This window comes from Aptenodytes patagonicus, chromosome 2 (assembly GCF_965638725.1).
Source record: "Aptenodytes patagonicus chromosome 2, bAptPat1.pri.cur, whole genome shotgun sequence".
Classification (NCBI taxonomy): Eukaryota; Metazoa; Chordata; class Aves; order Sphenisciformes; family Spheniscidae; genus Aptenodytes; species Aptenodytes patagonicus.
Window position 1 is genome coordinate 4,033,167 of NC_134950.1, and position 22,320 is coordinate 4,055,486.

Sequence of the window (22,320 nt, forward strand, 5' to 3'; positions counted from 1 at the left end):
TCCCCACCCACCTTTTTTTCCTGAGGACACCTTTAGTAATCTGTTAGCCCTCCACCCAGTTGCGTAATTGTCCTAATTGGCATAGCTAAGACAGCAAGTGGTTAAAGGAGTTGTTCTAAGTAGTCTTAGATATACTTTATTTGCATAAAAAGGTAAGAAGAACTGTTTTTCCCTTTTACTCTTTACCTGTTTCCATACCTCCAGATGCTTATCAGGTTATTTGCCATGCTGGGCTCTACAAAGCACTTTTTCTAGAAGATGCATTATTAGCAGAAAGCCTCATGAAATCTTCTGGCAACCGCATCTTGGTAAAGAACCTTCAGTAGCTGATATTTAAGATAGTGCTGTAACAGATACTAGATTTAAATGAACTTCTGATCACATCATCTTTTCTTCTGCTTCCCTCCAGCACTTTCCTCATGGTTTGTTGAATTCTTGGGGATAACAGATAAGTCCGTTACCTTTATTTGTTGTGCATCATCTAATCCAACAATGCTATAGCTTGTCTGGAGAACTTTTAGTTTCCGTACTTTAAAACATGCTTAATGAGCAGCAGAGACAGACGTACAAGTTTCATATAGATTCTTCTACCCCTGTAATATCAAGGGACTATGAGCTGCAGCTTTGAGTTTTCCTTATCTCATAGAAAACACTGCCAGCCTTTTTCCTATCTTTCTCTAACGGTTCTTAACAGAAAGCCAGTGTGAAAGTTAAACTTCTCTATATAACCCAGACTGTAAGAAAACTTGAAGACAGCCTAAAGCTTTTTTTCAGCTGGGTCCTAACAAGAAAAGGCTGAACTCCCTGTATTCCTTTTCTTGCTCTGGCTATATATATATATGTAAATAAAATACATAAAAACTCTGTGCAGATCCTGTCAAGGATTTGTATTGGATGTTTTCCACGTTCTTTCTGAATTCCCTCTATTACTGGTATTTGAATAACTGTTTGTGGAAATGCTGTTTCCCCTGCTATGGGGCATCCCCTTTCCAAGTCTCCCATTCTCCCACTTCAAACTGCACTCACAAAAGGGGGCACTACTCGCTTGCAAGCCTAGTGACAGGCCACCAAGGTGGCTAGGGGAAGGAGCACATGACATACCAGGAGAGGCTGAGAGAATCAGGTTTGTTCAACCATAAGAAGAGAAGGCTAAAGGTTGATCTTCTGACTGTCTACAACTACCTACAGGGAAGCTATGGAGAAAACAGAGCCAGACTTGTGGCAGGTGCATCAGAACAGGACAGGAGGCAATGGACAGAAGCTGGAACACAGGAAACTCCAGCTGAGTATAAGGCAAGTTTATTTTACCACAGGGGTGATCAAACTCTGGAACAAGTTGTAAGAGGTGATGTAGAAACTCCATCCTTGAAGATATTCAAAACTTGACTGGACAAGTCAACTCCCTTCCAACCTACATTATTCTACGTTCATGATACTTGGCACCTCTACAGCAGCTGCTGGAAAAGCCTTTTCAAGCAGATGTGTCTGTTCTTTGCCAGTCTTGGTTCTTTTTAACCTGATCATGATGAACATGTTTGTCGCTTTTTTTTGTTTCCTGCAGTTCTGGAGGCAAAACAGCTGATCACTGGTTGAGGACAAGTTATTAAACCCCTTTTTTCTCAAGGAGTGATGCCTCCTCTCTGTGTCTGTGATGGAATCAGTAACTGACGTGGAGGCAGCAACAAATATGTGCAATGGTTGTATAGTCCGTGCTGTCTGCAAGGCTGGGGTTGGCAAGCAAGGTAGATCAAATCAAGTGCTGTAGGAGAATTGAATTACATATTAAATTAAAATTCTGTATACTAGCATGAAATTTGGCCTTCTTTTATTAAATACTTGGGTATCAAGTAATTAGTGTATCTAAAATACTTTGAAAAGTGCATCTTTTCATGTGCAGCAATATCTGAAAACACCCGTAATGATGATCCGGAAGGGCTGCCCTGTTGTCTGATGTTAGAAACCTTAACTGAAAGTGAAGCTTCCAAATAAGGCTTCCTTCCTTCACCTTAGTTTCATTCAGAGACTATATTTTTAGAAAAATGGTTTTAGAGAGACTTCCTATCGACAAATGTAGGTTGCATTAGCCCAATGCTAAAACATGCTTTGAGTTGTGAAAACATCACCTGATTATTAAATATGCGTTAGGACTTGCCACACAAGGAAACTTATTGATATAATTATACTAGTATAATTATGCTCAGACGATTTCCTGTGTCGACAGGCCCTTGGATGCAACTAGTTTGGCCCCTTATTTAGTAACTCATTAGGCCTCTGACTGCATATTAAAATTGCATAATTCTTTGCTAAAAACACTTCAGTGTGCAAGTTTAGTGCTGACTGGCAGCACTGGGTGCTGAGCAGACCAGCAGTTAAGCTTTAAAAAATGATGAAGAATGAAGGACAAAAGAAATTAATGCTCTAAGTCTGGGAAATGGTTCTAAATTAAACGGTCCTGAAATATCATCATTGCACAATTGCATGGATTTCGGAGTAGACGAGCTGAGCCATGCTCATTCAAAAGTGTGGCTCATTCACACCTTTATATACTAGGAGTGTCTTGGCCAGCTGACTCCTTGAGTCACTCTTTTATCTCTAGTTTTGATCCACAATAACGTGCTGGAGTAAGAGCACAGACACAGACAGCCTTGCGTTTGCAGTCGTGTTTTCAATTTGCAAAACACTGTTTTTGTACTAAAGCAGCATTTCTGGGATTGCGCAGAGTTCCTCTACCACCACCTTTCCCCTACCACTCTTTTTACAGAGTAATTTTGCTTGACTATTAATTTTATTTCAGAAAACTGCCATGAGACTGTTATTTTTCTAATATCTGTCTTCTTCCAGATTTCTTTTTTTCAGTAGAAATTCCACTTCTTAAAATTGATAACTGTGAATGCTGAGTTTATGTAAATTGGATAAATTATAATAGGAAGTCTGGGTTTTTTGTGATAAAAATAAGCCTAAAGACAGTATACTGGCACCTCATTATTCAATACCCAGCTTACCTTACTTCACACCTTTAAAACGGGGCTCTTGACGGTCTCAATCATCATAGCAAGGCTGAGAAGTTCTCATTATTCATATTATCTAGCAAATGAGTGAGGAGCTTCTGATACTTACCACACGGATGCTCCAGTTGATTTCATCTTTCTTCCAATTCAGTCTTCCCTTGACAGCACTTTAAAAGTAGAATCCAGGTATGCATGTAGGTTTTCCAACGCTTTGAAATAGTGTCTCTCTAAAAGAATCATCTGTGTTCATGAAGGAGTCTCTGAAAAACAGAAATGGAGCAAGTAATGCGCGTTGGGGTATGAATTTTGGCAGGTTTCCTCGGGCAGGGTGTCACCTTGAGCTCCAGTGGTATCCTGTGTAATGCACCTCACCACGTTGCAAAACCTCCCAGTAGGAACCTTTGTGCTAAGAAAAGCCTTCTCTTGTCGGTACGGTTTCTGTCATGTTTAAAAGTGAGGGAGTGATGGGAATTATGCAGGAGTGCTTGAATAAGGAGTTGGGGCAATTGAATCACTTTGAATGTGTAGCAACTGTGTTTTACGATTGAAACTCATGGGTTTTTTTCTTCGATAGAAAAGAATAATAAAGCTCTATCCTTTCCTGTCAGCACCGAATTCACTGTTTTGTGACTCCGTACACTTCACAGCTGGTTGCTGTAATACATTTTACACAAGGTAGTTTGATTTTTGCATTCTTAATTTGAGGCAGTAGTCCAAAAAGTGAATTCAGATCAGCAGTTGTAATACTTAGGTTTTTTCCCTTGAAGTTCAGTTCACATCCCTCAGTCCTACAGCCAACACATACGTATCTATTTTATGTGGCAAAAATACAGGTTGACTGCTTATCGGGTCAATGCTGCTGTTTAATAAACAGTACTTATCTCCTTGAAGCAACACCCTGCCCTGAATAAGTTTGCCTAGGGAGTTGAGCCAGAAATAGCTTGCCTTTTTTTTTTTAATTGGCTTGTAAAAAAAAAAAAAAATCATTGAAAAAGATGTTTAAAATGAAAATACAGGTAGGTAGTAGTCCTGCTTTCTGAACAGCATGGTTCTTTTTTGTTGGGTTTTTTTTTTTTCCTCTGTCAGATGTGCAGATTGTAAAACTCTGCGATCACATCTTTCCCCAGGAGTCTGTGCTTCTCCCAGTGTTTCATGTTATTCTCAAAACTGAATATATGCCCTTACTTTTATTTACTGTTTGTCACTAAAACGCCACTGGAGGAATGTAATGACGTAGTTGAGCAACATGTGATTATGTTGATCCCTGAACACTTAGATATGGCTTTGTTACGCCCCTGTGAGAAGTAGTAAACAATCCCATTTTAATACAGCGGGAGGAGGATGTATTACTTAATTACAAAATTACTTAATTTTGTGGCTTAAATAGCTTGGGGGGGGGGGTTCCCCTCCATGATGCTAGTCTTTGTACTTCCAACTCTTGTAAACTTTTTTTTTCGTATTCCTGAAAACTAGCCGTCACGTACCAAATCTGGCACAGAAGAAGGAAGGGCAGGGGAACTGGGATGTGGCAGTAGATACAGAAACGTTAGGAGGCATAAAAATAGACAGCAAAGAAAAGGGGAATGCTTAATATTGATGAGATAATGGTTGACCAGCCAATAGTGGTAAGGCTGGAATGCACAGTGTAGTTAACAAGAAATGGAAATGTTAAAATACAAATGCCGGGGGCCTGGGCAGAAAATTAAAGTATTTTTGAATGGGTGGTGCTATGGGGTTCATATGGAACAACGCAAAAAAATCATAGAATAACGTTAATGACTAGGACGTGATTTTCAAATGGGAATGTTCTGTTACAAAAGATGGAAATAAAAATAAGTGCTTTAGTGCAGTGATGAGCTATGAAGCATTAAGCAACAGAATGGCTGAAATCATAGGTGGAAGCCAGATTTCTTTGGGAAAAGATGGTAAGTGAGATTCTGATGGAGTAGAGGTAGATGCTTGCTGCAGCTCCTCCTGATCTGATTTGGAGATGGATAATAGAAACCTTTGCAAGTATAAATATTTGTGGGAGTATTTTTTATGTTACTTTCCAGCTGTAGTGATAATGCTATGAATAACTTTGTTAATTGTCATATCTACAATAGAGGGTTCTTTCCGATTAATGAGACAGAAACTTTGTGAATTTGTCATAACAAGCAAGGGGATATGGTGGCTGCGGGGGCCACCTGAGTGAGTGAATCACCTTCAGAAAAATACTTGAAGTAAGCAGAGGTCCTGTAAGTGTTGGGAGAAGATGACAAATCCATACTTTAGAAGTCAAGATGTGCAGGAATTTAAAAAAAAGAACAAAAACAAACAAAAAAAACCCCAAACAAAAACCTGCCAAAGGTTGGGCGGAATTAGTCGACTTAAGTGTTTCAACGTGCCTTCAGGGATGTAAATAGGAAAGGTCAGAGGGGCAGATGGGCTGCTTGCAGTGAGGACTGGGTTGTAGGTAAGTGTCTAGAGCTATTGTGTGAAAACTAAGATACTTTGCTTCATTTCTCAGTACAGGTGCTGACACTGCAAAGGCAAGATGGATAAATAGTAAGAATAATACTCAAATGAGAATTGCTATATTTCCATTGAAAGCAAAACTGAAGGAGTTGGTGTACTTAAATTAGGGAGACAGAATAATCTTTTATCACAGAAACCTGAAGTTTTAGGTCATGGAAATGCAAGTCTTCAGCAACAAACATCTTTAACATATTGATCAAGTTAGTGTTAGAGAATCACAGACTTTAATGGCAATGTTTGCAAAAGGGAGGAAAAAAAGCAAATTGAACTGCCATAACATCACATCAAAAGGGTGTATGCCTCAGAATATGTTCGGAAGACAAGATCTGAAACAAACTTCCCAAACGTAAAACAAATGAGAAAACCCAAGATTTTTTAAAATAAATAAATAAAATAACTAACAAAAAAATGTATCGTGTTCCCAATGTCAAACCAAACTATCTGGATTCTGATGAAATATCTGGTATGTGGGAAAACTGGTGCTGAAAGTCAGGTTAGAACAGTAAAAATAAGTAAGGACATGCTGATGAGTGGGGAAAGTGGCCATGGGAAGTGTTGAAGGGTAAAGTGGGGAAATGATGCTACTAAGGTTGGGAATGGTTTTGTTTATTATTTCATTAATGATCTTATGCATAAATGTTAGGAATAAGTACATCACACTTCATCACGGGGCATAGGAGGCATTGTCAGAAAAGGAGGACCTGAGCATCATGCAAAAAGCAGTAGGGTAATAGATATGGGTTAAATAATCTATATATTAAAGATCATGTAGCTGGGAGTTACTAGTGAACTGGGAGATGATCAGTCATAAACAACCGAGACAAGCATGCATGTACTGACTGGTCACTGGATGGCCTAGAGCTTCTGTTATAAGGCAGTGGTACAACAGGCAAATGCGGTTTAGGGCTCATAAACCTGACGTTTCCAATTGAGAGATGAAAGCATCAGTGCGGTTGTGCTGGACCCTATGGGACCTCGTGTAGAATAACACTTGGTCTTGTTCAGGAAAGGTGAGCTGAAAATGCATTAGCTTGAAAAATGACTGGAAGGATGAGAATGAAGCCTGGTTTATGAGAAGAGACTAATAGAAGTAGTGTATCCTAGAATTAAGAATTAAATGGGAATTTGGTTTAAATCTAAAAATACAATAAGGAGTACTTTAATCTGAAGGTTAGTGAGTATAACCGGACAATGAATAAATAAAAATGGAAGGATGTTTCTGAGCATTAGAGCATCACCGTACTGGAACAGCTTTCCAGTAGGGAAAACGAGGGTGGGAAAGTGGTGACTGATCTGTTAATGAAGCAATGTGTATTGTTTCTGGTGCTAGCAGAGGAGTGAATTTGATAGTCCCAGGAAACCACACCTGGATTCTTACATAAGTAATGAGAAGCCTCCTGGGTTATTTCACATGTGAAGATTTTGCTGCAAGTTGTTACTGCTCTAAACCATGGAAAACCTGAGTACTGATGCTGCAGGAGTCTTGAATACTCAAGTTGGTACCTTACACACTTCTCTCTGGATTTTTAATGGAATTTCCTAGATTGAAACAACCACCAGCAGCTATTATGCTTCTGCTTCATGTTGTCTGATCTACGGCTGGCGTTTGAGCTCAAAAATACAGTACAGCAGCAGCAGACCATTTGCTCTGTTTGCTTTTTGTTTAAAGGAAGCAGTAGGATATAGTTTAATTCTAATACATAGCGTTTTCCAGAGAGCTGCAACATGTAGGAACAGCTCCTATGCTGTATTCCCCTTTTCGGCAAGCTGCGCGGTATGGTCATTAAGCAAAATGTATATGGGTGAAATGCATGCACTGTATTCGCTTTAGATGCATGCAACTCATCCAAATGTGATCACAAAGGTGGTTTAAGTGGTAGAAACTCCATTTTATAGGTGTTTGCTCAAATAAATGTGGTTAGGTGATTTGCTTCAATGTCTGTTTTGAAACGGAGGTTCTTCCCTGCAATGAAGATCTGGTTCTCACTTTCCCAGCAGTGCCCACTTGGCCTCTCAAATTCCCACCCAGCTGACTTGTAGTATAGGAAAATGCAACTGATTTTAAGATTTTATTCAGTAATCAGGGCTAGGAAATACAGCAAATGGTGAACCAGCATGGGAAGAAGACAGTCAGAATTCATGGACTCCTGATAGCGGGGGGTGGGGTTTTTTCAGTTTTTAGATTGTTTAAAAAAAGTTACCAGTTTAAATATGCTGTGCTTCCTTGGTCAAATAGCCTGTAAATTTGTTTAACTGTCAATTTGATAGAGCTGATGGCTAATTTGTGCTCTCTCTTTCTTTCAGTGCTTGCACCTCCTCCACCGTTGCCACCACCAATACAGGGATATGCCTTTAAACCCCCTCCTCGACCAGATTTTGGCACTTCTGGGAGAACAATCAAATTGCAGGCCAACTTCTTTGAAATGGACATTCCTAAAATAGATATCTACCATTACGAATTGGATATAAAGCCAGAAAAATGCCCTAGAAGAGTTAACAGGTAATACTGTGCTTTGCTTTTCCTCAGTTTATTTACATTCTTTTTTTCCTTTGAAAATGCTGGAGCTGTGTGACGGCTTGGAGGATGTGTCTGTCTTTAGTCATTGTTTGTACTGATAGCTTCCAACTTTGCATATCCATCAATAGGCATTTTTTTTTTCTCCAAGTCTTGCTGTACCAATCCAAGATTTCAGTGCTAATTGTCCCTTATTTTGATTGAACTTGTCAGCATCTTAAGATGCTGCTGATCAAAGCCACTGGTGACAGATGGATAAACTGTATTAACTCTAGTGGAGCTAGGTCAGTATAAACCAACTTGATAAATATGATTCTTAGTATTGCTTGGTTAAATGTTGGAGTGCGATTGGCTGACAAGTCCTTCAGCAGGGAGTTGGTGTTACCAGCTTGTTTTCCCACTTTCCCCTACTGACAAGGGGAGGCAAAACCCATTTGTTTGTGCTGCTGCAAGAGGATCGTGGAGGGACTAAATTAGGTAAGAAATTATCCTTCATCACTAGATTCTATATAAGGGAAAGATATGCTCCTGAACCAGATAGCAAGGTGAAAATATGGATCAGTTGGCCAAGGAAACAAGCAATTAAGTCTTGCATTTTGCATATGTGCCCTATTAGTCACAGTGTGGCAACCTCATTGACTTGAAAAAGAGTGGTGTTGCCAGAAGTGAAACTTGAGAACAAGACTTGGCACTAACTGGAAACCACAAGTGTTATCATCGTAACTACCTACATCTTGACTGTAGAGGATTGGAATGGCATGTTTATATATTCAAGAGCAAAACCTTTCCTTACTAAAAAAGGTCACATGGGTGGAATATGCAGTCATGACCATGAACAAACTGCGGAGTCAAAAAAGCCACCTGAAAGCCGAAGTTTTCTTAACGTGAATTAATAAACTGGAGTGCATTATCCATTGTTATACTAAAGAGTCGATAATGATAGCATTTTCATAAAGCAGCATCACTACGCTTTGCTATCCTGTTTTTTTTCCTGTGGTGATCTATTATAAATTTAATTTTTAAGCTAGTCGAGAATTGAATTTCTCTTTAAAAGCAAACACCGTTGTAAGTGTATTAAGCTGAACTCTCTTCTTGCCCAAGGGCAACCCTGCTGATTTCACTGAGATACTCTTACTGCATTGGAGCACTGAAAAAAAATTTCAGCAGTCACTTTTTTCATAGTGGGAGCTGTGAGAGCTTTGCTTTCATTAACCAATATCCCTGCCACCAGCTCCGACCCCGACAACTGGTATGCTGCCAACTGATGCAGATTGCCATGCCTCTGTAGCTCCTCTGGGAGCTGAGTGCTGCACAGCTCCTGTATGTTGTAGTTCTGTGTGATAACCTCTGTTACAGTCCAGCATGTGGGTGCTTGCTCATCAATGGCAGAGAGCATAATTATTGAATAATAAAGCAATTTTTCTCACTGAGAAGGCAGATTATATTCAGTAGCAAGTTCGTTCTCCACTGGCAGCTTCCGACCTGCTCTGCTTTGTCAGGTTAGTCACTCCCTCTGTTGTGGTAACAGGAGCAAGTATGAATCTACATAGATGAAATGCCTTTTGCAGTAAACAAGGATGTCATAAATGCATTCGACAGTGGTATGGTGCATGTTTCTCAGTGCAGTGTGGGAAGTATACAAATTGGATTCACTTAATGAAGTGTATGTTTTATTTCTTTTGAGTGCTTATTCCTACATGCGTTATCCTGTAGATGTACATGCGCTCACCCATGCCTGGGTTTTTGAGCTGTGACCTTTCAGTCCTACATGTATACCTATATTTTTGTGTGTACTTATATATATGTATATATATAGGATTATGCAGGATGCACATGTAGTCCAATTCTAAATGATAGGTTTTTTTTCAGCTGGCTTACACATTTCTAGTATTTTGGTTATATAATCAGATGTGTATTTATAGTAAATAGTTTTTATCATTACTTTATATGTTGTAACCTCTAGAAAGGGTAGAGGGAGATTTTATTTTCATGTATGCTACTCCCTCATCTGTCCCAGCTTCGTTCTTCAGTTTTATTCTAGGACTTACTGTGGCTTGGACCATGACCCTGCAGACCCACTGCAGGGATGTGTACAGTGTACATGCAAGTTCCATGCTGGTGAGACGTGGGCTGGAGCAGGACTGGAAAACACACAGCTGAGCCAACGTGCTGCTGTGCCAAGTTAATGCAGTCTGGCTACATGTCGCAGAAAGCCCAGATCTATTTGGATAGTTAGATAGGGAGAGTGGGCAATGTGAGTTTGGTTCTGCGGTGTGGATGCACTCAGTTTATTTCATGAGGACAGCTAGGACTCGTACAAGGTTCAAGATGAACTCTGCTTGCAGTTGCTGGCCCCAGGTTCTTGGTGTGCTTGCATGATCTTGGTAGAATACTAGTCCCAAAGGGCTGAAGTTAGTGAATTGGTAAATAACTCTTCTTTTAAATTCATGTGGAGAAAATAACTTACTTCTCATTAAGATGTCTCCACCCACAGCTGCAAAGCACCATCGCTAAATGTGGTTTGAAGCTTGAAAACCTTAATTAAGTGGAAGTGTTCATTTTTATATAAAGTAGTTCACAATCGGAAGAACTTGCTCAGTAAGAGAATGGGTTTTCCATTGCTCATTGAGTCTTTAACTCAAGGTTGAAAAATACCTCCTTCCTCCCACCCTCCAAATTACGTACTTGTTCAGTCAGACATTGCAGACCTGAAGCAGAAATTACTGGTCAAGTTTTATTCATACTTCTCAGGAGGTCAGGCAAGTTTCTTTCAATGGTCACATCTTGTCTTAAAGCCTTGGGACACAGCAAAGAAACTGTTAATTAAAACAGTCTTCATTCTTTTCTTGAATGAATTCAGAGTTTCATCTCAGAATTTTGCATTGCTGTAGTATCTAACTGCATGCTGGCTGGGTTAATTGCCTTTCCAAGTCAAGGTGTATGAAATAGTCATCTGCGGTCTCTCTGAGCTGCTAGTTGACAACGGTACTGAAGAAAGAGCATGCTGTGGTTTCCTTTCTGTGTCAGTTTAACTTCTTAATGCCCTTTTGCCCCAAGCTGTACGTTAAGGATCTTGTAGGCAGCGTATTGCAGACCACTGATGGATTTCAGATTTTACAGCCTTGTGATACAGATAGCCTGAAGGATGTCTCTTTGGGACATTGGGACCAAAGAAAGACCTTTGACATCAAAGGGTGTTGTTATTCCAACAGACCTCTCATCAGCTGGTAAATTGCTTTGTATGACCAGTGTGTAAACACTGTGGTTTGACAAGAACTTTGTGAGTAGTTACCTCATTCATACAAATGTGCAACCTAATTCCAGCTATGCTTAAATGAATATGTATTTTTAATATGCATGGGTCCCATTACATGTGCTTATCCAGTTTTGTTGGATGGATCCCAGTTTTGTTTCATACATGAAAAAATTACATTTGAAAGTAATATTTCTGTGAGATGCAAAAAGTTTGCATATCGCTGTCATCATAGAACTATTGTCCTTACTAAGGCTGTAAGCTTGGATAGTGATTTTTTTTTTTTTTTTGGAAAGCTGCTCAGGCTACTGAGCTGTTGGTCCATGGTCCTCGCAGAAAGGGCTGTTAGGACAGGGGAGCAGAAGCCCCAGGAGAATACCAAGCACCGCTCATTTTGAGCTTGAGAGAGCATGAGCCTTTCGCTTTACCACTTTCAGTAGATCACAGAAAAGAGGAAGGAAAGTTTCAGTCTGAAAAACCTAAAAATAGCTGCTTTAAGAAAACAGTTTAGTCTGTGAAAAGGTTGCTTTAATTCAGATCAGTCAAACAAATCTTGCCTTTAATACCCAACAGTGGACAACCCTTTCATTTACCTAATGCCTCTATTCATAAATATTAGTGTTAGTGTTCATTTGCTACTTAACATCAAAAGTAAAAAGTTGAACTAACGTAATCTTTTTGTATTTTCAGAGAAATAGTGGAGCATATGGTTCAGCACTTTAAAACCCAGATTTTTGGGGATCGCAAACCAGTGTTTGATGGAAGAAAAAACCTTTATACAGCTATGCCGCTTCCCATTGGGAGAGATAAAGTAAGTTTTAAATAGAAAAGTTTCTAATTGGAGATTTTAATGTAATATTTTCAGAGCCTTTCTAATAACTGATAGGAACTGATTTTATATTACTGGAGCAGATGTCTCCTTCTGTTGCCACTTTGCTCAGGGTGTGGTTTGTCAGGATAGAAGTGTGAGCTTGTTGCCATCAAAATGGGTCACTCCCCTTTCCATATCCCTTCTTTCCTCCCTCTCTTTCTCCCCACTCGCATGGTTTCTGCTGTTTTGGTGAGCTGGATCAACTGCCCAAGACAGTGGACAAGCTCCATACTGGCACTAGGGAGAAAGTGAAAGCATAGTTGAGTTTGGGAGAGGGGAGCGGAAGCACCCCTCTGGGCAGCAGCAAGCTGTTGTGCCAGCTCGTTAATCTCATCAAAGATTCTCACTGTCCACTAGCTAGAAGGAACTCCTCCAACCCTCTGTTGGCGGTATGGAACCTCTTCCCTAATCCTTTACAATGTGAGAGCCAAATTAATTTAAACTGCACAGGTTAAGACCTGCTAGCTTAGCCCTTCATGCAATTGAAAAGGACTTGCATGTTCTGTTTGCCAGCTCTGTATGTGGGGCAGTGACCTCTTTGGTCACTCCGGTTGTAGCTGCGAAGTGTACCCACCTCTGTGCCCATTGACTGGTGAAGCAGAAGGGACTGTGTTGGAACATGCTAACACAAAAACCCTATAAAGTAACAGCCTACACTTCTGTGGTCTAATATCAGATTGAATTTTCTGTGGCCTTTTTTATTTAGATGATGAACACTTGAGGATACAGTCATTCTCATTACTCACTTATACTATGGTAGATCCCGAAGGCCATTGTACCCTTCTGCTGTGGGTGCAAGGTGAGGCATGCACAGTTACAGCGGAAGACTGTCCGATCCCGTAGAAGTTGATTACAACCTAACTAGACAAAAGTAAAATATAAGGGGGAAAGGGAAATACAGAGAAATGTGAAAACTTGCTTATATGATAAAACTGGGAACAGAGCTTAGGTCTTCCTAAATTGAGTAGCAGTGTGCTACAAAATAGTTCATGCTGTCCTTCGCTGTCTCATATTGTATGCCTGTGCAGTGCTTGACATAGTTAATAGTTCTACCTGAATCAAGCTCTTAATCTCATGTGTGTAATTTTTGTTTCCCCCAAATGTATTTAAGTGAATGTCATGCAGTAAAGGTCAGTCTCTACTCCAGTCTTAATTATTTTTTCATTAACTGCTAAGCTAATGTCTAGGAAACTATAAAGGAATCATTTAAAAGTATTAGAGATTTCTTTTTCACTTTCACATATAGTATTCCAGTTCCTACAGATTTGACATGCAAGATTGCAAAGTATTTGCTAAAGGTGGAATGATACTTGATGAGTGTCTCCTAGGGGTTTAAACAAGTCCTCTGGATGCACGCAGAGTTACCTTATAACTATACTATGTTCCAAGCTGTGGATGACTGACAATATATTTTATGACAAATATGAAGTTCTGCATTTAATAAGTGAAGGTAAATGAAAAATGGTTTGTCTGTGGAGGATAAACAAACTGGGATCAAATTAATACTTGAATCTAATGAGACTTTGTGGGATGCAAGTTGACCTTACTCTGATTGGGTCATGAGATGACCTCCTCCTTCTATTCAGTCAGCAGCCATTCAGACACAAGAAGGAACAGGACTCGATTCTTGAGGCTTTAGATTTTAAAGACCACGTATACTAAATCATACATGGTAAAAATGAAGTCTAGTGACAGTGTGTCAGCAGGAAATGCTTTTGATGCCCAATGCCTTCGTGTCTGTGCAAACAAATGTTGTAACCTACACCTGGGAAAAGGCTGGCTTTAGTGATTTTGTTAACCATTTTGGGTGGGACAGAATTATCTAGCCGGAGCGATGATCATTTGCAAAAGGCAGTCACTGAGGAGAGTGTTCTTAATGGAGATTAGTACAAGATGGTTCAGATAGTTCCATCTGTGGCTCACGCTTAGGCTCGCTTTTAATAAATTCATTTTTTTTTTTTTCCCTATTTCCCACGGGATATAGGACTTTGTCGGTTGTTCTGTCATACATATATTAGTATTATTACCCTGGAGGAAAGAGTTAATAGAGATAAATCTTCAGCTGGTTTAAATCAGATGTGGGGAAATTTAGCTTAATGAGGGAAATTTTTTACATGGCACTAAATTGGTTTAAGCATGGTTTAAACCAGTATAAAGCTTGTAGGCATTAGGACTTTTCTCTAGCAAAATTAGATTAGGTTTCTTTGGGGGTTTTTTTGGCTGTTCTGTACATAATAAATGTAGCAAGTTTACTGCACATCTGATCATGTTTGGGACCATATTGAAAAGATTCATGAACATACAATGATTAATAGATGATCCTTAATCTAAGTAGAAGAAGCCCTTGATTTACTTGCAGTGTGCATCGGTAGTGGAAGAACTGATGCTAAACAGAAGGCTGACACCAAATTGCCAACATTTTTTTCCCTCCTGTTGCTTTTTAACTTAATTAGTGCACTCTGTCCTCATCTCTTGTGGGTGGTGATTGTTCTGGGGCTGGATTTTTTTTTGTCCTTGCTGACAACCCTGCTGCTTTTATAACTTTTTCTATTATAGAAATACTTTTATGCTTGGCCTTCATTGTTATCGTACCTATTTTCATTCCTTCCTTATCGTACCTTATTTTCACTCTTTAATTCCTTCATTTCTTTAGACCTTTCAGAACGAATATGTAATTATTAACAGAATATTTTCTTAGTTTTTACTTGTACACATCATGAAGAAAGAAGTGTATAGGACACTGTCAAGGTATGAAGATATTAATAGTCTCCTCTTTCCTCATAGGTTCTAACAGCAAGCCCAGGTCACCTCTAACTGTGGCTTTGTACTCAACTGCTGCGTTACTTGTGTATTTCCCTAAAATGTCCTTCTACGATTAAGAGCTAGAAATAAATTTTAACTGAACTTGAAAGTTTTCTCACCTAGCAAGATTCAAGAACAACTGATATATCTTAACATAGATCTTAAGCAGTCTTTAATTAGAAAAACAGCGATTATGAGTGACCCAAGCTGCAGTTTGATACAGAAATCCTGCTGCTATTCCCTTTTTCAGAAGGAAAGTGTTAATCCTGTCTATGGCCACAATCTTACTCCTCTTGACTTTGTCTATTTGAAGCACTGCTAATGCCATGATAGAAGCAGACCTCTTTCTTACATCCATAGCTTGAGATTTCCAAACAAGTCCATGGGAGGTGGGCACCCAAATACTTGATTGGAAACTGCGCATTTGTTTTCCTCTCAATCGCTGGGAAGGAAAAGCTCTTAGATTAATATAGAAAAGGTACATTGTATGCTGAAAACATGATAAAATAATCACGTAGTGATGCATATATTTTATAGAGAAAAAGGAATACTAAGAATTCCTCAGAAAACATGGAGAATAAGTTTTATTATTTTTAAACAGTGATATATGCTGATTTGCATGAGTCAGTCAGACTACACTGGCTACAAGACCTATTCTTTTTAAGAACGGCTTTCAAATTTTTCACAGGCTTAATGATTTTTCACATCCTTACAGTAACAACCCTTTCATTTAGTTTCTTTAGCTGCAAAATTATGTCAACTGTGTTGCAATTTAGCAGTGGGTCTAGCAGGTAGTAGGTTAGTGACTGAGATTGTAAATTTTTTATTTGGGGATAGATTACACCTGGTGAAACTGTAGGAAATGAAACATTAAATTCGGCTTTAGAGTTTATTCCTAATAGTAAATTACATGGTAAAATTCCCATTTAAAGCTACTTTGTCTTGAAATTTTTCTTATTTTGCTTACTCAGTCAAACATGAGCGGTTCATTTGGCCTTAAAAATATAGAGTGGGATAAATAAAGTATTACTGAGAGATTTAAATTCTGATTTGCAGTGCCTAAAAGTATATGTGATCTTGTGGATGTGGATTAAGGACACATTTTTTGGTCCTTATGTATTTTTATGATTTTTTTTAAACAAACTCTTCAGTAGCATGTAATTCAGGTGAGATATTAAGGAAGAAAACCTGGAAAGCTGGATTTAAACCTTACTTATTCGAACAGTGACTCTAATTCAACTGTTTTGATGTAGGGTTAGACCCAACAGCAAAAGCTGTTTGGGCCAAATTCAGTGGTGTGAATTCACTGTCACAGCTATGCTAAATGTAATAGGTATTTGCAGTCTAGCAATTGGAATAGAAATTCTTCAATCCTGGGTCTTTTATTTCTACCAGGGACACAGATACTGCAACACAAGTACTCCTGTTCTTCATCTCTTTCTATTTCATCATGGTGAAGGAGCTCTGTAAATTGAAACCAGGAGGGGGAAAAAAGTAAAATGAAATCTTTTTTTACATTAAGGGTACCAAAGTTGTTAATAATCAGATGAGTTGTGTATTAACAGTATTGGGAACAATAAGAAATTACAAAACTTGATTTGGAGGAGAAGTTTAAAGGAAAATGCCATTCAGGTGCAACAGATGTCTTCCATCATCTGTAAATGAGATGTAAGCTGAAGACCTTTTGATGGCTTGGTGGAAAAAAAGGCTTCGTAGAAAGCTTCCAACCTGTGTCAGCTGAAAACCTGTATCTTTATTTGCGCAGCTTTTCAGCAGAATTAACCTTCTGGGCCAGATTCAGACCAGCGACCCTTCAATTACAGACTCCAGTTCCTGTTGCTTTCCCACGGCCATACAGCTCCTTTCTCTGCTCGAGTCTCCTAGTGAATGATGTTTGTACTAGAGGAGAGATGCGTCTGTAATATTAATTTTGACTGCCTTCTATAAATTGTCTACTCGTTTTTTTGGCGTATGGGAAGGCTTATTATTTGTGTTTTATCTTTCCTTCCTATTTTTTGACTGAAGAAGCTAACTGCCACAAAAGACCAGATGATTGCATATATTAGCTCACTGTTACCCATGTATTATTTTTGCTAGCCCACTAATTACAGTTTGTCTGTTAAGTGGATGCCTTTTATATTTAAATTGTAAGCTCCCTAGGACAGGAAAATGCAATGTTTTTGTTTATATCCAGCACAAAGGGTACTCTGATCTTGTTACTTCTTGTAGTCACTCCCAGAACTGCTAATCATTTCAGACAAGCCTTAATTTTTGTCAGTTTAAGAACTTCTGTGCTCAGGCTTTCTTTGTTTTAATAAAGAGGAGAAATCAGCATTACAAGTTAATTACAAGTAATTGGCTAAAGTAATTTACCATAATGTAGTTTGCCAGTGGTTTTTTAGAAAAAAAATTCAAAGTAGGGCATAACATGTCAAAGGAGTGCCCCTGTGTCCTGCCTGATAGCATCACTAGTACTTGGGGGTCATTGTTTATTCTTTCTTTGGTATTTAAAAATAAGAGGTTTTGGGGTTGGTGGGTTTTGTGGGTTTTTTGTTTTGTTTGTGGGGTGGTGGTGTTTGTTTTTTTTTCCTTTGAAAGCTCCTTGTGGATCTTGTTTTCTCTCATTTGATCTATGTCTACAGTAATAGTATATAAAGCGCTCTGGCGCTCTAGAGAGCGAATACCAGAAATTCATGAATCTTGGCAGGTAGTGACAGACTACTTTTTATTTTAGGCACGCAGGAGATGACGTGAGTGGTGATGCATTAGTATGCGTTAGGTATCTGAAATCAGGTTATTGGATCTTCACGGAGACCTCCCTGTTGATACTCAAGCACTTCCAAACTATAATGTTGCCTCAAAGAGGGAGATAGATGCCAGTTGGGAAGCATGCCAGCTTTCTGAAATACACCTTTGGAAAGATCTAGCTGTAAAAAGAGGCTGTACCTAATGTATGATGTTTCTTCATCATTGCTTTTTGTCTCTTCCCATGCTTTATAGTGCTGTTCAGAGGAATCCATCGTCTCTTCCAAGCCCCTTCCATTTTCCCCTTTAAATGGAAAGAATCATCTTGGTTTGTTGTTTGGCATTGTTGCAGGTGGAGCTGGAGGTCACGCTGCCAGGAGAAGGAAAGGACAGAATATTTAAGGTGGCTATAAAGTGGATGTCCTGTGTGAGTTTGCAGGCTTTACATGATGCTCTTTCTGGTCGGCTGCCAAGTGTCCCGTTTGAAACCATCCAGGCACTGGATGTAGTGATGAGGCACTTGCCTTCCATGAGGTGAGGGAAAGACCTTGACGTTGTTTAGGAGGTTGCATTGTTATTTGAATTGTTTCAGTGGCTTTTTGGGTAGGATGTGCTTTCATAGCTCAACCAAAATAATAGCTATCTAGCAGATGGCATGCTCAGGCAAGAGGCAATACGGTGCTTTTCTGCTCATCGGGTGGAATTAGTAGCCTCCAGCCTGGACGCAAGTCCCTTTCCCTACTGGTCTTCAGACTTGCTCCATGTTTGCGTGCTCTCAGGTCAGGGGTGCCCTGCCACGTCACTTTTACCCCGTTTCTCTGTAGCCTCAGAGAAGGAAGCCCTTCCAGAGTGGAAAGTAGTTGGAGGTTGGTAGACATGTAAGGGTGGTTTTAAAACTTGTTACCCTGTTCCTATGTGTCCTTGGGCAGATGTTTATTGCCAATTTTGTATAAAGGAGACTGTGCTAGGGGGACATTAATGTCACCCAGTATAGCTGTTTTTATAGAAAAGCGAAACTTGAAAATTATTTTGTTTTTTCCAAGCAAGTGGGATCTACAGCATTTGTAGTCAAACCCAAGAAATACTGGGTTTAATTCTGTTGCCATGAAACAAGTCATTTAAGACCACTGTTGAAATTACATTCAATTGGAAAATAAAGAACAAAGCTTAGTAGGGCTGAACTTTCCCATTTTGAAGGGCTAAACAGGGAAAATGAGTTAAATTTATGTAAATATCTTTAAATAGCCTTATATTACATTGACTTTATCCTCACATTAAGGATAAAAAAAAAAAAAAATCACTTTAGTCAGGTTTTGCAACACAGAAAACAACTGAGACTAGTTAGTCACACATCTTTATTCAGAGAAACATATTAGTGCTGGATTGTTTGATATTAAGTGTGCAGTACTGAATTACCAAGATGAAAGATGCATCAAAAATATTTGTTAGATCAGTTGTTCACCCACGCAAAGTTTCCATGGATTTCAGAGGAAGCTATGCACAAGTAAGGGGAGAGATTATTACATTGTTGTTTTAATAGCAGAGATGTTTAATTATTTTCTTACTGAAGCGTAGCTGAATTTTTAAGAGTACAAAAGATTATTAATGCTTTTTGTTTGAATTAGTAGGTATATTAACGAGTATACTGAAAATAAATTTAAACAAACACGAGTAGTAGCCAGTTTCTTACTGTAACTAGCTGGATTTTGAGAGGTGTAACCTGAGTCCTGACAGGAATCTCAGCTACTGGTAATTTGAAACACTTGACACTTCTGTGCTTTTGTGAATAGGAATTTGCATGAGTTATGGCTTTATTGCAATTTTTTATTTTGCTTTAGTTTTATGATCTGAATTTATTTTCTTTATTGCAGATATACTCCTGTGGGGCGATCTTTTTTTACAGCATCAGAAGGGTGCTCAAATCCATTGGGTGGTGGCAGAGAAGTTTGGTTTGGCTTCCATCAATCAGTCAGACCTTCGTTATGGAAAATGATGTTAAATATTGATGGTAGGTCCTATAAAAATCTTCTCTTGTTCCTTCTTTCTCTTTCAGTGGAAAGGCAAAAGTTTTGTTCCGTTCGTTGGATTTCTTAAAAATTTGCTCAGTATTGTTGTAATATAACATTAACGTTTTTGTCTACAGTATCTGCAACTGCATTTTACAAAGCACAGCCAGTTATCGAGTTTGTATGTGAAGTTTTGGACTTCAAAAGTATTGACGAACAACAAAAACCTCTGACAGATTCCCAAAGGGTAAAGTTTACCAAAGAAATAAAAGGTAATGATTAAATTATATTAAACTGCTTTATTCTGTCTGATGTGTTGCCACTACACGTTCAAAATATTTTCTATAGCAGTTGCCTTATTGGGAGACAGATTACCACAACGAACAGTGCACATACAGTTTTTGAGCAAAACTAAGAGGCAAGAATCATTTTACTACTTACATATATTTCAAGACTTTCAGAAGTCTTCTGATCAATTTTGTGTTTCAGTCTACTTGTCCTTTTTCTTACTACGTTGGTTAATCTCTGTAGCTTCACAGAGTCACTTTGTGAATATAAGCAAAGTTGGGTCAGTTCAGGTAAGTATGTGGCTTCAGATTTGATGAATCACTACTATAAAAAGCAAAGCGAGTTTTGGGGTGTTTTTTGTTTTGAACGAGCCACATATAGAGCTCAGGTATGCACATAAGTAAACTATCACATATTCAAGAATCTGTAGTAATTATATATGCGTGTGCATTTTGTCTGTGGCAAATATAGGGTAGTTTAATTAGCTTTGCCTTTAATGAAAGTGCTTTAGCGAAACCATGAAGGTGATATGTTTTACTCTGTGATGGGATGAACTAAAACTTTGTAGCAGATGGATGGTAATTTATTTTAGTGAGATTAGTTACTGGCTTGTGACTTACGCAAGCTTCTCCTCGTTTAAGTGTAAGTGTTCTTGACATACCTTCTTTTTTTTTTTGTGCCTCACCACCACCCAGTCACTCGATCAAGTGGCATGTCGAAGTTACTGGTGCGTGTTGGCATCTGAGAGCATCTCAGTGTAGAGGTACTACTGAGATCTTTTCAGCATATAGAGCAGCATCCCTTATTATGTCAGTCTCCTTAAAAACAATTTATCTTCCCAAATGAATATTCCTTTATTGTATTTAGAAGTTATATTTACTGTAGTGTTTTACTCTAAAGTACACCTGTCTTTCGAGTAAATATGAGTTAACAGTTAGAAATACAAAACTTTCACATTCTTCACTTTTGAAACATATTGGTAGTGCCAGTCCCAGTTCCATGACAAAGATACTCCAGTTCCTAATCCATTAATTTCAAAATGTTTACAAAGACTGGGATTTCACGGTGGGGTGTGGTTTTTGTTTTGTTTTTTTTAAATTACCTGATCTTAAATTTTTCTCATTACTGGTGTCAAGATTTTCATATTCCAGATTTTACTAATAATTTAGCAATGTGTTTTTGCATATTTAGATATATTTCATACATATACTCTCCTGGAAGTAAATTACAGTTATTTTAATATGTAATAACTGAATCAAAGAGTAGGAGGAAGGAATCTTACTGTTTGTGTTCACTGAAGGTTTTTCCTTCATGATATGCTTGATAGAAAGAAAGGAAGTTAAAAAAGAAAAACAAACTCCGTAAATCTGTCATGCAGCTTCCCTGTTTCCACAAAATCATCTTTGCCCAGCTAGATGTTAGAAAGAAAAGTATAAATAAATCCTGAGTTTGTACTGGTTGTAAGTGTTTTGAAAAAATAATCAGGCGCTGAATTGCCATCTGCTTTTGTCATTTTTTCCATGAGGGTTTTCATTCTTCAGGTAGAAGTCATCTCAAATTTGCAGCAAAGCTAGTTGTAAATTGAGGTAACAGTTTATCTTTTAATGAAAATACTGTGATACAGATTTTGGAGGAATTCATGAAAACTTGATATTTATTGAAGGTTTCATAATAGATGGCACTTTGAGCTATAACAAATTACATGGAAAGATTAGTATGTTATTTGGCAAGTTATTAGTGCCCTTGACAGATAGGGGAAATATATGTACTGTTACTCAGCAGCAGCCTGAGTTTATACACACGTGCAGATATATAAGGAATTTCTATCTACAGCCCCCTCTTTCCTATTCCCACACATTCAACTTCCTATCTCTAATAGCCCACCTACATCTGTTTCTGCCTAAGCATGAAAGTAATACAAATGAAAACGCTGCATTCAAGCTTATATTTGTGCACGGTGGTAAATTAGAAACAATTCTATATGGGTAGCTGTGTTGTGCTGGTTTGGAGTGGATAATTTATTCTTCTAGAAGTTTTTGGCTTTCAGGTGGGCTTGGCTTTTGTGCCAGTGGGGTTTGCAACAGATGTTTGTCTTCACGAAGAATAAAGCCCCGTGGCCTCATTCCCGTGGGCTCCTACAGGCTGTATGAGTATTTTCCCAGCCCCCTGATTCATTAGTTTGGGGTTGGTTGCAATAGTTGGAGGTCTCACAGACACCGTATGTTTAGACATAAAGTATAAACAAGCTTTTTGTTTCAAGGAGGTTGCGTGCCCTTTCTGTCCTTCCACCATCCTGGACTTCCTTAGAGGTACAG

The 22,320-nt window shown here is 38.6% G+C and overlaps 1 protein-coding gene and 1 long non-coding RNA gene across 2 annotated transcripts in view; one reads left to right on the top strand and one right to left on the bottom strand.

Annotated features, from left to right (window-relative positions):
- The window catches only part of AGO2 (argonaute RISC catalytic component 2), a 55,809-nt gene that overhangs the window by 12,405 nt on the left and 21,084 nt on the right, over positions 1 to 22,320 (top strand). Inside the window, exons 2-6 of the mRNA XM_076329042.1 lie at positions 7,830 to 8,025; positions 11,984 to 12,104; positions 18,064 to 18,245; positions 19,583 to 19,719; positions 19,855 to 19,989. Of these exons, the coding sequence (XP_076185157.1) occupies positions 7,830 to 8,025; positions 11,984 to 12,104; positions 18,064 to 18,245; positions 19,583 to 19,719; positions 19,855 to 19,989 (771 nt within the window). The remainder of the gene's footprint in view (positions 1 to 7,829; positions 8,026 to 11,983; positions 12,105 to 18,063; positions 18,246 to 19,582; positions 19,720 to 19,854; positions 19,990 to 22,320) is intronic.
- On the bottom strand, positions 1,284 to 3,276 carry LOC143157315 (uncharacterized). Its single transcript, XR_012994757.1, has 2 exons — positions 3,118 to 3,276; positions 1,284 to 1,759 (listed from the first exon to the last, which is right to left on the bottom strand). It is a non-coding gene; the product is annotated as an uncharacterized LOC143157315 (long non-coding RNA).